Source organism: Homarus americanus, unplaced genomic scaffold, assembly GCF_018991925.1.
Source record: "Homarus americanus isolate GMGI-L3 unplaced genomic scaffold, GMGI_Hamer_2.0 scaffold45698, whole genome shotgun sequence".
Lineage (NCBI taxonomy): Eukaryota > Metazoa > Arthropoda > Malacostraca > Decapoda > Nephropidae > Homarus > Homarus americanus.
The window spans coordinates 17,080,920-17,096,067 of NW_024735554.1; the positions used below are offsets into that span (position 1 = coordinate 17,080,920).

The following is a 15,148-nucleotide window of genomic DNA, read 5'->3' on the forward strand; positions in this document are numbered from 1 at the left end:
GGGGTGTAAACTGGTATGAGAGGTACAGTACAGCCACTCCTCGACTTACGACGGGGTTAGGGACCCAAATCCAGGTCGTAAGTCGAATTGGTCGTAAGTCAAAAATGCGAAGTTAATACATAGAAAATCTAAAATGGGTGTCTCTTTTTCTTCTCTGCACCACAAAACTCTCACTTTTAAGCATGCCAGCCATTTTAAAGGGAATTACAAACAAAAATTATGTCAGTACACAGCGCAATCACTTATGTCGGGACTCGAAAATACGTAATTTGAAACAATTTTGGTACGACTGGGGCGGTCGTATGTCTGGGTGGTTGTAAGTCGAGTAGGTCTAAGTCGAGGAATGGCTGTATAATATACTGATCTTGGGTGGTGTAAACTGGTGCTGTGAAATATATATTTGTCTTGTATGGTGGTGTAAACTGGTGTTGCAAAATGTATACTGTACTGGTCGTGTTTGGTGCAAACTAGTGTTGTGAAGTGTATATATTGTACTCGTCTTGTGGTGCAAACTGGTGTTGTGAAGTGTATACTCTACTGGTCTTGTGTGGTGCAAACTGGTGTTGTGAAATGCATAAGTGTGTTGTAAGTGTAAAATACTATCATACCACACAAGTACAGATGACTACTACTCTATATCTATACCAAGCATAATACAACCACCAAGTGCCCCCCCCCCCCACCCTCCTACACCTACTAGTAACCAAAGCGAAGAGACGAATCTGTTCTTACAATTTATACGTCACACATATACTCGAGAACCACCAGCCCAACTAAATCATGGCACACAGGAAAAAATCCCTAACAAGATCCTGGGTAATAGTAAAGAGATGTAGTACTGTACTAGAGCTTCTGTGACTGTTGTGTCTTGGATATGGTCATTATTACTTCTTGGGAACATCCACTTTTTTCTTATGTGGGTCAATGGCTTTGTCTCCAGGCTTCCAACCAGCAGGACACACTGCAATAAAAAAAAAATAATAAAACAACACAATTGGTTGCATTTATAAAGTTCCTTGCAAGGAATGTAATATGTTTTACTTAGGCCAGACAGGTAAAGATCTTGCAACTAGAATTAAACAACACAAATACAGTGTTAGGACAGGCCAGGAATCCAATGCTCTGTTTGTTCATTTGAGGGATAACAAGCATTGCATTGACTGGGATAATGCCTCCTCAATATTACCATGTAATTCAATTGATAGTAGGAACATCATAGAATCTAGTCTTATTAAACATACCGAAGCATTCAACATGAATTTGAGTAACGGCATGTACAAGCTGGACAATTTTGTAATTAAGAAGATTTGTGATCAGGTGAGAAGGCCGGGTCACTTGACCATCTGACCTGACCACCAACCGTTGTGTGCTATTTAAAGATTAGTAGGGTCATTACCTAATACCTGACCATTGTGGACCTGGTCTCACCCTCCTCTGTATATATACACCTTGATTTGTATTTCTCTCTCTAGTCTGTACTCACCCCTGAAGATGTGAATTACACGAAAGCGCTTGGGAACTTCGTGTTTTCTTCTTTCCTTGTGTTATCAACATATATATATATATATATATATATATATATATATATATATATATATATATATATATATATATATATATATATATATATATATATATATATATATATATATACACACACACACACCTAGACCCCGACTTACGACCGTCGGGACTTACGACCGCCTCAGATATAGATTAAAAAAAAAAAATTTTTAAATGACACACGCATTTTCTATACCGAAACGTTTCCAGTTAATGTAGTCTCCATGTATAATTCGAAAATACGTAATTTGTGCATTCAGCTGACTACTGTTAAGGTGCTCAGTCACACTGTATCCAACTTCCTTATTAACTGGTTATTATACTTTCACTGTACTCGTATCTCATGGTCATCATTATTAAAATATATCATACTTTACTACTGCATACTGTATATACAGTCTACGCGGAAGGTTAAGGCACACCGTGGGGAAAAAATAAAAAAATCATGGTAAGGCAATAAAAAAATGAAAATAACACTCACCCACCCCTCTTAGTATTTTGTTGTGTTTCCCTTCCCCTTCAGCACCTCTTTCAGTCATTGTGGAACACTGTCTGCAAGGTTTTGCAGGTGCTGTGGGGTGAAATTGGCCCACAGTTGCTTAATTGCTGTGGTGAGCTTGGGGACGGACGAGGTGTCGAGGTCACGTAGGCGACGTTTCATGAGCCCCCAAAGGTTCTCAATAGGGTTGATGTCGGGGGAATTGCCAGGCCAGTCCTTAAAATATGAAACCTGGCAATCCTCCAACCACTGAGTAACCGACTTGGCTGTGTGGCAGGGAGCACTGTCCTGCATGAACACGACGGCGCGTGTTTTCTCAAACGAGTCAGGCAGAACGTCACAGAGAAGCTCGAGGTACACACCCTGGTTAACTTTAATGTTTTTTTCAAGCACAACCAACTCACCAACACCGTAATAAGTGAAACAACCCCATACCATCACTGAATCAGGATGCTTGACCGTCTTGACAGTGTACCTGGGGTCGAGCGGGTCAGAGTCTGGCCGGCGGTACACCCTATCGTGACCACAACCACTCACTGTAAACGTGGCTTCATCACTCCACAGGACGTTCCTCCAATCCTGAAGGGACCAGACACTACTTCTTCGCAAAAGTGATCCTCTTCTTCTTCTGGGCAGCAGTCAGCAGGGGCTTACGGCGTGGGCAGTAGGCGCGATAACCGAGATCGTCATGAAGAAGCTGCTGCACCGACCTTAAGGAGACGTGACCAAGGAGTCCGGGGTTAGCTTGCTTTAATTCCCGGGCCGTGAGCTTAGGATTAGCATTAACTTGCCTAGCAATCACCTTCCTGGTTCTAGGAGACGTAAGCCGTGGTCGCCCAGACTTGGGTTTAGGGGTAGGCAACTCTTCCTGGCTGTTTGCCTCAAACTCCGAGATGAATCGGTACACTGACCGGCGGCACACACCGGTTAATTCAACTATTTCAGTAACTTTATGATTAGCCTTGTATAAACCAATCACCTGTGCAATATCCTCACGCTTAGTAACTCTCCTAGACATCTTAAAGACCCAGAAATCACACGATAAAGCACTGTAATCAGGCGTAAAATCACGGCACGTGGCGCTCACATGGGTACAATAACCTCCACCCACGCAACCTAAACAAAGACTGAGCGGTTGCTGCTATGTGACAGCTGTCGCCTAAGGGTTCCAGATGCCATTAGAATTGTGACTAAATATTTCTGATCAAAATTTATCCCTATCTTGAGGGTAAAACGATTTGTGCTAAAAGTAAAGTCACAGCCCAATTTGTGCCTTAACCTTCAACGTAGACTGTATATATATATATATATATATATATATATATATATATATATATATATATATATATATATATATATATATATATATATATATATATATATATATATATATATATATATATATATATATAACACAGATAAAGCAGTAAATAAGTGTTGCTTTCATATTCTTATGTAGAGTAATGACGATATGTTTTCACATGTGCGCACTTACATACGCGCAGTCTCACTTTTTTTTTTACCATTAATGGTTAGCTACTTATATTGTTCCATTTATTAACATTAAATAACATTACAGGTACTTCAAACAACCATATTAATTTTTTTACATTAATTTTACTACAGCTAAAATCAGGGTCTTATTTTCTTCAGTTTTATATGTAGAACCAATCAGTCACTGGTTTTGTAAGCTTTAACATAAACAATGCCGGCAGCCGTCTCGTCTCCTCTAATATTCCACGTATTATTAATAAATTGTATTGTTAATTTTGCACACACAAACATTAATTCAATAAAAACAAATTCAGAAACATTCATTAAAATATATATGAACAGAAAATAAGTGTTGCTTTTATATTCTTATGTAAAGTAATGACGATATATTTTCACGTGTGCGCATGCGCACTTACATACGCGATCTCTCTTTTTTCTTTACCATTATCGTTAGCTACTTCTATTGTTCCATTTATTAACATTAAATAATATTACTTAAAACAACCATATTAATTTTACTACAGCTACAACCAAGGTCTTATTTTCTTCAGTTTTATATGTAGAACCAGTCAGTCACTGGTTTTGTAATCAACGAAAACAATGCAGTGTCATTTCCTCGTGTGTTCTAATATTCTACGTACTATTAATGAATTGTATTGCTCATTTTGCACACATAAACATTAATTCAATAAAAAAGACATTCAGTAATAAACAATAATGAATCTTTTGTACATAAGAGAAATGACGCTGTTTACACGATTATGCACATCGTCTGCACGTTGGCGGGCCGTTCAAACCCGTCGAAATTCAAGTTTCCGCCGTCAAAATTTTTATTGATTTATTTTTTTTGTGTTCCAATAAAATACGTTAAGAATTAAAAACTCACAAAATTTGAGAAGCTACTATACGACATTTAACCCTTCAATATGTCTTCAAAGAGACCATGATGCAGAGAAAGTGGTGCTAGTGCTTCCAAGCATAAGCACAAGTCACTATCTAACCAGGAAAAGGATGAAATTCCATGGTCCGGCAATTTCCATGGTCCGGCACCGGTCAGGTCCCGAGGTTGCCGGACTAGAGAGGTACAATCTGTATGTATATGTATATGTATATGTATATATATATATATATATATATATATATATATATATATATATATATATATATATATATATATATATATGTATGTATGTATGTATGTAATAGCATGTATGTGTGTATATGTATATATATATATATATATATATATATATATATATATATATATATATATATATATAACATGTATATATATATATATATATAAACATATATTGATAAAATCACACGGGAAGATGGAAACAACGGAGTACCTTAGCTTTCGTCTTTATTCAAGACATCTTCAGAGGCAACTGGATTACATGGACAGAGAGAGGCTTAAGTATACAGGGTGACCTAAAAACATGAGGCCAGGTCAGAATGATGACATCCACTAATCCCCACACCAACACACACGTAGAGGAGCTTAAGAGAAGGGAGGTGACGTGACTAGACAAGTCAGGTCAGAAGATGTCTGGAATAAAGACGAAAGCTAAGGTACTCCGTTGTTTCCATCTTCCCGTGTGATTTTATCAAGATTTATCTTATCCACGTTTTCATTGTGGATTTACATGATATATATATATATATATATATATATATATATATATATATATATATATATATATATATATATATATATATATATATATATATATATATATATATATATATATATATATATATATATATATATATATATATATATTTCATGTACCGTATATCACGGCCTATAAGGCGGCGGGGTGCATAAGACGCCCCCCGCAAATTTCCATTTAAAAAGTAGCTTTTGAGCTCTATTTGCTGTATAAGACCAGTACCCCAAATGTGACACTTACCCACTGACTCAGTAGTCCTTTACCAACCATCCTTGATTTTTTAAAATAAGGCCAATTCACTTCAAGTAATGTCATCAAATTATACCCGCTGGTGTAGTGTAAACACTAGTGACATCACTGAAGCGTCTGCTATTTACCGATAACTGGAACTAATGTCGGTATCGAGTAAAATTTTTCCATTTACTTGAAATGGATTTACCGATTTACTTGTTTATTTATTTATTTATTTATAATATACTGTAACATATTAAACACACTGCAAGTATTTTCTTTCATTTATACGCTTGCTTCACACGAGACGATCGGTGGTGGGAGTGTTCCCTCGTCTCGGTGGTGTGGCTGTGTTCCGACTATTTATACAACATGTGGTTCAACAGCAACCACCGTATTCTAATTGTGGTGTTTCATTAGGATTTGAGTGAAAAAGGTTACCAGTATGTACTTACTACATACATTTATTACACAAATATATATATATATATATATATATATATATATATATATATATATATATATATATATATATATATATATATATATATATATATATATATATATATATATATATATATATATATATATATATATATATATATATATATATATATATATATATATATATATATATATATATATATATATATATATATATATATATATATACAATATTACCCGCCTACTTGTGGCGGTTTTCATAAGCGTTTTACATATACTCTTGTGATTACATGCCAGAGCTGAACTTTCATAACAGTTTTCACATATCTGGCGGTGATGTCCGGCTTTCGAATGCTATTTTAGATTTGCCCACCGCGCCACCGCCGCCCGCCTGCCTCTCCCTCTCCTCCCTCCGCTTGGGCAAGCAGCCTTGATGAGTTAGCGCAGTGTGTGTCTTTGTTGCTGCGTTATCACTGGCGTCATATGGCGTATCCCGGACTGTGATTAGCCGCGCATCCCTACCCCCCCTCTGCTGCTAGCTGTGGTGGCTTAAAGTATTATGGCGTGACCACCCGGGGAGGGAGGGAGGGAGGAGAGCGGCGGCTTGACCTAGCGGCAGTTCATCCCTCAAGAGCCACCCGGGTTAGCGGCGCATCCATTGTTCCGTAAAAATGGCTTCCGCGGACCACCGCCCCCAGAGATAACTTTCCTTACCTGGACCCAGCGGCACTAAGCCAAAAGAAGACACGACGTTCATTAAGCTACGGTTGAAGTACCGGTGTTCAAGATTTGGAGAAAAGGAAGGCGACAGGATTGATCTCGTGGCGCCAGCATGGCGTCCGCCGAATCTACGTTAGATGAATCAAGGATGCAGCCAAGATCAAAATTTATGAAAATCTACAGTCTGCAGGTGCTTCATCTATCCAGGTAATGCCAGAACAGGGTGCTGGCAAAAGTGAAAAGAATTTGCTGGTGAGTTATTTGGTGCGTCAAGTATGACATAACATGGCGGTGGACCGCGCTCAGTGCAGAATGCATACGTGAGCTATCGCCTTAGTGACGCGTAAACTGGGGTGCAAGGCCCAAACCCTTCAATGCTTCTCTGGTTGGCTGCATAGAGTTTAAGAGAACAAGATCACCAACATCAACATTGGTGGTGGTGAGGAAGCGGAAGTGCTGACTGTTAATGGCGGCTAGAATTTTCCTCCGTTTTACATTGAGATTATGGAGGAAGGACGGTACAGTGACGACCAGGTGTTTAACATGGACGAATCTGGTCTTTTCTGGAAAAAGTTACCTTCAAGACAACTAATTTGTCCAGTCTGTAGCAAGGTAAGGGGTCAGTTGCCAGAAGGAGCACTTATCACCGTCCTGTTTACCACCAATGCCTCCGGTACCTGTAAACCAAAGTTATCGGTGATTCACACAGCCCGCAAAGCCGCCTAAGAATATGGACGCCAGACAAGCTTAATGTCCACTATTTCTTCCCTTGCGTAAGAGCATGGATGTCCTCTTCTCTGTCCCTCTTCTGGTTTGACAACTGTTTGTTCTGACGTGCAGAAATTCACGAAGAGCAACAGAATGTTCCATTCAATATTTTGTTGCTCATGACCACTTCAACACCTGGACACTAGCCCCTACTTGTCGTCGTCACCCCAGCGTAAAGTGTTCCTTCCTCCCAACACTCGTCATTAATCCAGCCACATGGACCAGGAGTAGATCTGCAATGTGAAAGCCTGCGTACTCTGCAAAGTTCAAGCTCCTGAACGGCTCTACCAACACCAAGGATGAGTTCTGCGTAAAGCTGGGTGACACCGACAGCCCAGCGAGGAAACCGGCGGCGAGGACAAAAAGGAACAAAGCGGCGACTCAAGAACTTCGTCAAACAATTTTGGAAGAAGTTTAACGTTAAACAAGCTGTAGACTTGGTGGGCATGGGATCTGCTGACTATTGCCGATTCGTCACGCATGGAGACATGTGGTGCATGGCATACCAGGTGGGAAGGAAAGGTGAACCTGTGACTGGTGAGTTGAACTGTTGCAGTAGCAGTGGACCTTGCCAGAGAAAGCTGCACTCAATAATACAGCTGAAGCTTCTCCAGAGACCACCCATGAAGACATCCTGGAGGTGATCAAAGATCTGAAGTGACTGCCGGCAGAGATGTTGGAAAGAAAAGAACACGCCAGTGAAGAGGAGGAGGGAAAAGAGGTCGTCATTCACCGAAGAACCTAGTTTAAGTCATAGTGATATTAAGTGTGTCATAGAGTTTACAGAAAAATTAAGTCCGTCCTTTCCCGCGACAATGGCGATGAACGCTATGAAGTCTTCCATACCCGACTGGTGCAGGCTATGGAGCCGTACATTAAAGGTGTATCACGACAACATCAACACCAGCCATCAGCAAAGCATAACCGAGTTCTTAGCCCGCCAACCCACCACAGCCAGCCCGACCAGTGATAGTGAAAGTGAAGTTGACTTTGAGGGATTTGTCAGGGAAGCCTGACAACTGTGAAATGATATTGATTCACCTAGTAATGGTGATTCACCTGAGGGCCAGTAATCTGCCCCTCTGCCTCGAACCAGCCTCCATCCCGTATGCCGACCCATCTCTTCTACTACGTAAGTGTTCCACCCTAACTTTTAGTTTCTCTTAGGTAACCTTCATTTTTCTATATTAACCTTTATCTTTCCTAACCTAACCTCTTCTATATTACTTGTTTTTCATACCATCATAAAAGTTAAGATAAATTTTTACTACAACATAGTTATGTGTCGTCAAAAAGTGGAGTTGGGGAATCGGGCTGGGTTCTATTGGAATTAATCCCATATGTTCTGTTGTTCACTTACAGCAGTTCACTTAGCGGGACCTCTGGGTTCAATTGACCGCGTTAAGTGAGGTACAACTGTATATATATATATATATATATATATATATATATATATATATATATATATATATATATATATATATATATATATATATATATATATATATATATATATATATATATATATATATATATATATATATATATATATATATATATATATATATATATATATATATATATATATATATATATATATATATATATATATATATATATATATATATATATATATATATATATATATATATATATATATATATATATATACTGAATATACTATGTACAAAAAAATGAATGTTCAATGAATTATTTATGGTGCATTAGGGTACTGGACACTTCAGACGAGCTATAAATAGCCTTATCTCCCCTCCATCTCACCCTGAGCCAGAGGGAAGCGTCTTGGTAAATAACATGTTTGCTTATTTTCCATTTACTTGAAATAGATTTACCGAATTGCAGTTTCAATTGTTCCTCTTACTTTGACAACACAACATACATACAGTATATTATTTCTCAGTTTTGATCTTTTTTTTTAATTTTTGTATTTATTTATAGTTAGTTACTTAAAATAAGGCCAATTCACTTCAAGTAATGGCATCAAATATTACCAGCTGGTGTAGTGTAAACACTAGTGACGTCACTTGAGCGTCTGTAATTAACCGTCGATAGTTTCAAGAATTAATGCACTCAGAGGGTCATTTACTGAATATTCTTTGTAAAAAAATAAAATTTAAATCAATTATTTATAGGAGATAAATATTATTATGAGTAAATATACCGATACCGGTATGCATTACTGACCACCTCCACGGCTAAAAATAGCCCATCTCGTGGTCACTTTCCCTTTCTTGTCTCCTCACTGGCAAATGGGGGGGGGGCGTGTGGAGGGGTGTGTGATGATAGCTGTGTTTATTACAGGGGTATAAATCTCTTTTACGGTATGTTAGACAGGTTTATAATACATTTTTATTATTTTAATATACCGGTAATCTTAATTTGAATCCAGCTTGCCAAACGTAAGTTTCAGTATAAAATAATTAGTGGTAAGACCTTGTGAGTGGCTTACGATGTTTTCATCACCACTCTTGACACACTAAACCACAATATTTAAGAGGTAAGAATTTTGAACTTGGTGGTTTAGACGACCCCCTAACTTTGGGCAGATTTTTTTAATGTTCAAATTTCGTCTTATAGGCCGTGATATACGGTAGATCCACAATGAAAACGTGGATAAGATAAATCTTGATAAAATCACACGGGAAAAGGGAAACAACGGAGCACCTTAGCTTTCGTCTGTATTCAAGACATCTTCAGAGGCAACTCTGAAGATGTGTAACAAATCAGTATATATATATATATATATATATATATATATATATATATATATATATATATATATATATATATACACATATATACAGTATTACCCCGCTTAACGCGGTTTCGCTTAAGGCGTTTTACCGTATCGCTCGCCAGAGCTGAACTTTCACTTAACGCGGGTTTTTTCCACGTATACGCGGTGAGTGTTCGGCTCGAGAGCTATTTTTAGATTCGCCCCACCCGCCACCCTGCCTGACTGCTTGTTTTAGCTCATAAAATTCATACAAATTAACCCAGCCAGAATATAATTTACATTGCTGGAATTCTTACAATATGATGATCATTTTGAATATAAACATCATAGATTTTGCATTAGACATACAAATTTTAGATATAATGTTTACTCTGAGTAAATATGTTATTTTTTGTGCAAAATATATGACATTTGTATTCAAAATATTCCTGGTCTTACAAAGAATCCAGCAATGTCAATTATATTATCCTAACTTTAGTTTGAGGTATTATTTATTACTAAAAAGGTAAATATTCTAGTTTTCCCACACATCTGGTAGGGAGGGAGGGACCTCGAAGGTAAATATTCTTTATTTCAAACATTTTTCCACTCATATCCTGAAAGTTAATCTTTTCAAGCAGTTATATCATAGCAGATATTAAATTTGGCATCAAAGTGAGCCAGAACTGGGCATCCTTAACAGTTCTATATGGATATATTTGCAATACAGGATATCAATATTTTGGGGACATTTTGGAGGAGCCAATGAGCTAAAAAAAAAAATATGCTATAGGTAGGCATGGGTTTTACCAGATTTCCTGCATGCACAGTGCAGACTTTACATCTAATCTCTCTTCTGGGGATAAATTGCCTTACTGTTTACTATTGTTGTATCCAGTAATATCTCTGTTAACTGGAACTCTCCAAAACCAGGAATTGAAATTAGCTCAGAATTGCTCCGGAAAAATTCTCTCAATTCCAAGTCTGTAAACGAGTTTCTGAAGGTTGAAAATCAGGTGCATTTTCTGATGAAATTCCAACAAAATTCTGGAAAATTTAAAATGAAAATCTTTTCCGGGTCTGGGAGCAATTTCCGAGGTTGAAAATCAGAAGCATTTCCTGGAAAATCCTGAGAAAACTTCCTGAAACTCTCCAAATTTGTTTCCAGGTTTAGGTGCAAATTCAGAGGCTGAAATAATGCATAATTTGGGGAAATCCGAGAAAATTCTAATTTTTTGGGGGGTCAGAGAGCAAATTCTAAGGATGAAATAATGAGTAATTCTGGAAAATTCCAGAGACAAACTCCAATTTTTTTTTCTTAGTCTGGGAAGAAATTGTAAGGATAAAATAATACAGTATGCAATTTCCATAAAATTCCAAGAAACTTTTCCTAATAGAGAACAGTGAGTTCTGCTATAACGCGTGTTTTGACAACGCGAATTGGCTCTAACGCGATTGATGAATAGAGGAACAATATTTGTAAAACGCAAATGCGTTTGCTCTAACACGATTACACTCGAACGGTTGTTGTGGATTGGCGAGGGGTTATTCAGTGTTTACAGTTCAAGTTCGACATCACATGTTCAATTGAGTTATGTGTTTTGTTTGTGAAGAATTGCAGAAATAATTTATGTAATATTTATGTATACAGTATACCTGTACAGTATATGTAAATTGTAAATATTTAAATAAGAGAGAAAAACAAAATACGGAGCATTTTACACCCGCGCGCTCTGTTTACACCACACACAGTGTTTGCAGTTCACGTTAGACATCACATGTTCAATTGATTTATGTGTTTTGTTTGTGAAGAATTGCAGAAATAATTTATGTAATATTTATGTATACAGTATACCTGTACAGTATATGTAAATTGCAAAATTTTAAATGAGAGAAAAACAAAATACGTAGCGTTTTAGACCCGCGCGCTCTGTTTACACCACACGTTCAGTCTGAAACACGTGGGAAATTTTTAAGCGTCCTCAGTGATTTCTGATTTACTGTTTCTCCAATTTTGTGACTATGGAAAAGAAGAATATCTCCGGGAAGCGTTCTGGTGATCGTATTTCCGGTGGTGATCGTAAAAGAAAGGCTATAACACTTGAAGAAAAGCTTGATGTTGTCAAGCGTTTTGAAAATAAGGAAAGAACATGTGATATTGTGCGTGCAACGGGAATAAAGGAGTCTACTTTATGCACCATTAGAGACAATGCAGCAAAGATTAAAGCAAGCTGTATTGCTGGATAAACCTTGAGTACTAGCAAAAGTGTGAGATCACGGCCAAAGGAACTTGAGGAGATGGAAAGGCTTCTAAGTGTTTGGATAGAAGATCAAACGAAAAAGTGATCTGGGACCAGCTTCCTCACCATTAAAGAGAAAGCGTTATCAATATATGAGGACCTAAAGAAAAAAGCTGAAAATCCTGATGATGTGGTGGCCTTTAGTGCTGGTAGTGGATGGTTTTCTGGTTTTAAGAACCGCTATGCGTTTCATAATGTAAAGTTATGTGGTGAAGCAGCAAGTGCCCGGGCATTTCCTCCCACTGTAAAGAAATTGATTCAGGAAGAAGGCTACACCTTAGACCAAATTTTTAATTTGGATGAAACAGGTTTATACTGGAAGTGCATGCCAACAAGGACTTACATTTCCAAGAATGAAGCACATGCTCCAGCTTTAAGGCTGCGAAGGACTGCGTGACAGTGTTGTTGGGTGCAAATGCTAGTGGAGATTTAAAGCTTAAGCCTGTGCTGGTGTATCACTCTGTCAACCCGCGAGCTTTAAAGGGTTACATAAAGTCTACTCTAGGTATTCACTTTAGGTCACGCAAAAATGGTTGGATGATGGGACAAATTTTTTCTGACCATCTTGTGGATGTTTTTGAAAACGTTTTTAAAAAATATTACAAGAAGAAGAATATAGATTTTAAGTTTCTCCTCATTTTAGATAATGCGCCAAGCTGCCCTCCCACCATTGCTGAGCTTTCTGACAATATCAAAGTGTTCTTTCTACCTCCAAATAATACATCTCTCCTTCAACCAATGGACCAAGGAGTAATAGCAGCCTTCAAAGCCTATTATTTGAGGCGTACATTTAAGAAACTTATTGCAGCTACTGAGGAAGGAAATGATAAGGCCAGTGTTCTTCAGTTTTGGAAAAGTTTCAACGTCAAGCATGCAATTGACATCATTGTGGAGGCCTGGGGTGAAGTAAGTAAGGACTGCTTGAGTGGAGTTTGGCGGAAGCTTCTCCCAGATTTAATTCATGATTTTACAAGCTTTGATGCATCAGAGGAGCTCCCAATAATTAAAGAAAATTGTGTTTCTCTTGCAAAGCAATTTGGCTTTGCTGAAGTGGAAAGCACTGATGTTGAGGAACTGCTTGAGTCCCACTGTGAAGACCTCTCTACAGAAGATCTACAACAGCTTGTTGCTGCTGGGGAAATAGAAGATGCCGAAGATGATGAAGTCCAGGATGCAAAACCACAAGAGCGTCTCACTTCTGTTTTGTCTTCTATCCTGAAGGAAGTTGATAAGCAGTTGCAGATCTTGGAAGACAATGACTACAATGCAGAAAGGAGCAGGATTGCAGTTCGTGGTGTTAAATCTTTTTTGGCACCTTATGAACAGCTTCTTTGTGAAAGAAGAAAGACGGCAAAGCAGCAAACATTAGACGTCTTTTTCAAGTCAACCCCCAAGAAGCAGTCTGAACCACAGTCTGAAGACACTGAACCACAGCCATCCACTTCTGGAATTAGACGTTTTTTTTCTTCCCTCCCATGCAACCAAAACTGCACCTGATGATGACGATGACAACTGTCAAATCCTGTCTGCATGACTCCTCAACCTCAACATCAACCTTCTCCCCCATCAAGTTATATTCATATTTTTTCAAGGTAAAGTGTAACATTTACTGTATGATTTCATTATTAGATATGAATGTAACATTTATTTAGACTGTGCTATCCTTTGTGTTAGACTAACTACGAAATTTTTTTCGATTTCCAGTAATCTGCACCTAACCCCATTTTCTCCATAAGCCCTGTTATTTCTATTACGGGAATTTCTATAGCACGATGTTTTACAAGAACACAACTATCGCATTATAGCAGAACTGACTGTGCCCAGAAAAAAATCCCACCCTAGTTTGATAGTGCTGTCTCGTTACCCGAAAATCTCTCATCCCTGGAAGAGCTCTGCTCCAATTATTCCAGCTAGGTACATGACAATTTTTTTTACATGCAAGGTCCTTATTACCATAGTGCTGTTGCCTATACACATGATTGTATACCTGCAATGTCTACATACAAGCTAAACCAAATGTATACCTGTATGTTTTTCTGAATAAATATTACGTATGATGAATATGAAGGGGTTGAGTAATCCTAAGATCAGTGTGATGGACCAGTAATGTAAGTTGGCATGTATAAGGGGTCCAGCCACAACAATCCAGTCCAATGCCATACCTTGACCATGTTCATCAACAAACTGAAGTGCCTGAATCAAACGCAAAGTTTCGTCAACACTACGTCCAACTCTGTCGTCATTTGCCATTATCTGAAAATTAGAAATGGATTTAATCATGTATTAACCACAAGTGTTAGTGATCATTATCCATCAGCTGTTTCAACTGTTTGTTATCAGTGTCTAATGAAAGCAGAGTGGGGAGAACAGTACACAGCCCACATCATGAACTGGGCTTCAGGAATATAAGAAAATTATTCAGTGAGCCAATCAGGAGCTGTACAATACTCATCCAGGTGATTATGGAACTAAAAATTATGGTTAACATTAATTAAGAATGAGTGTTACAATAAAGACTGGATTGAGCTTAGAAAATCCAGGTTACTTTATGGCATGGGAGGGATGATCATGTGACCTGGAATATCAATGTCTGTCTTTACCTCATGTGATGTGGGATATCACTGTCCATCTTTACTGAGATATCACTGTCTGTCTTTAGATTCTGTGACCTGAGATATCACTGTCTTTAGATCATGTGACCTGAGATATCATGTCT

At 37.9% G+C, this 15,148-nt stretch overlaps 1 protein-coding gene across 1 annotated transcript in view; it reads right to left on the reverse strand.

Annotated features, from left to right (window-relative positions):
* Positions 1 to 217: 217 nt before the first annotated feature.
* The window catches only part of LOC121871547 (peroxiredoxin-2-like), a gene marked incomplete at its 5' end in the record, with an annotated part of 48,053 nt that continues 33,122 nt past the window's right edge, over positions 218 to 15,148 (reverse strand). Inside the window, 2 exon segments of the mRNA XM_042373991.1 lie at positions 218 to 961; positions 14,595 to 14,685. Coding sequence (XP_042229925.1) covers positions 885 to 961; positions 14,595 to 14,685 — 168 coding nt within the window.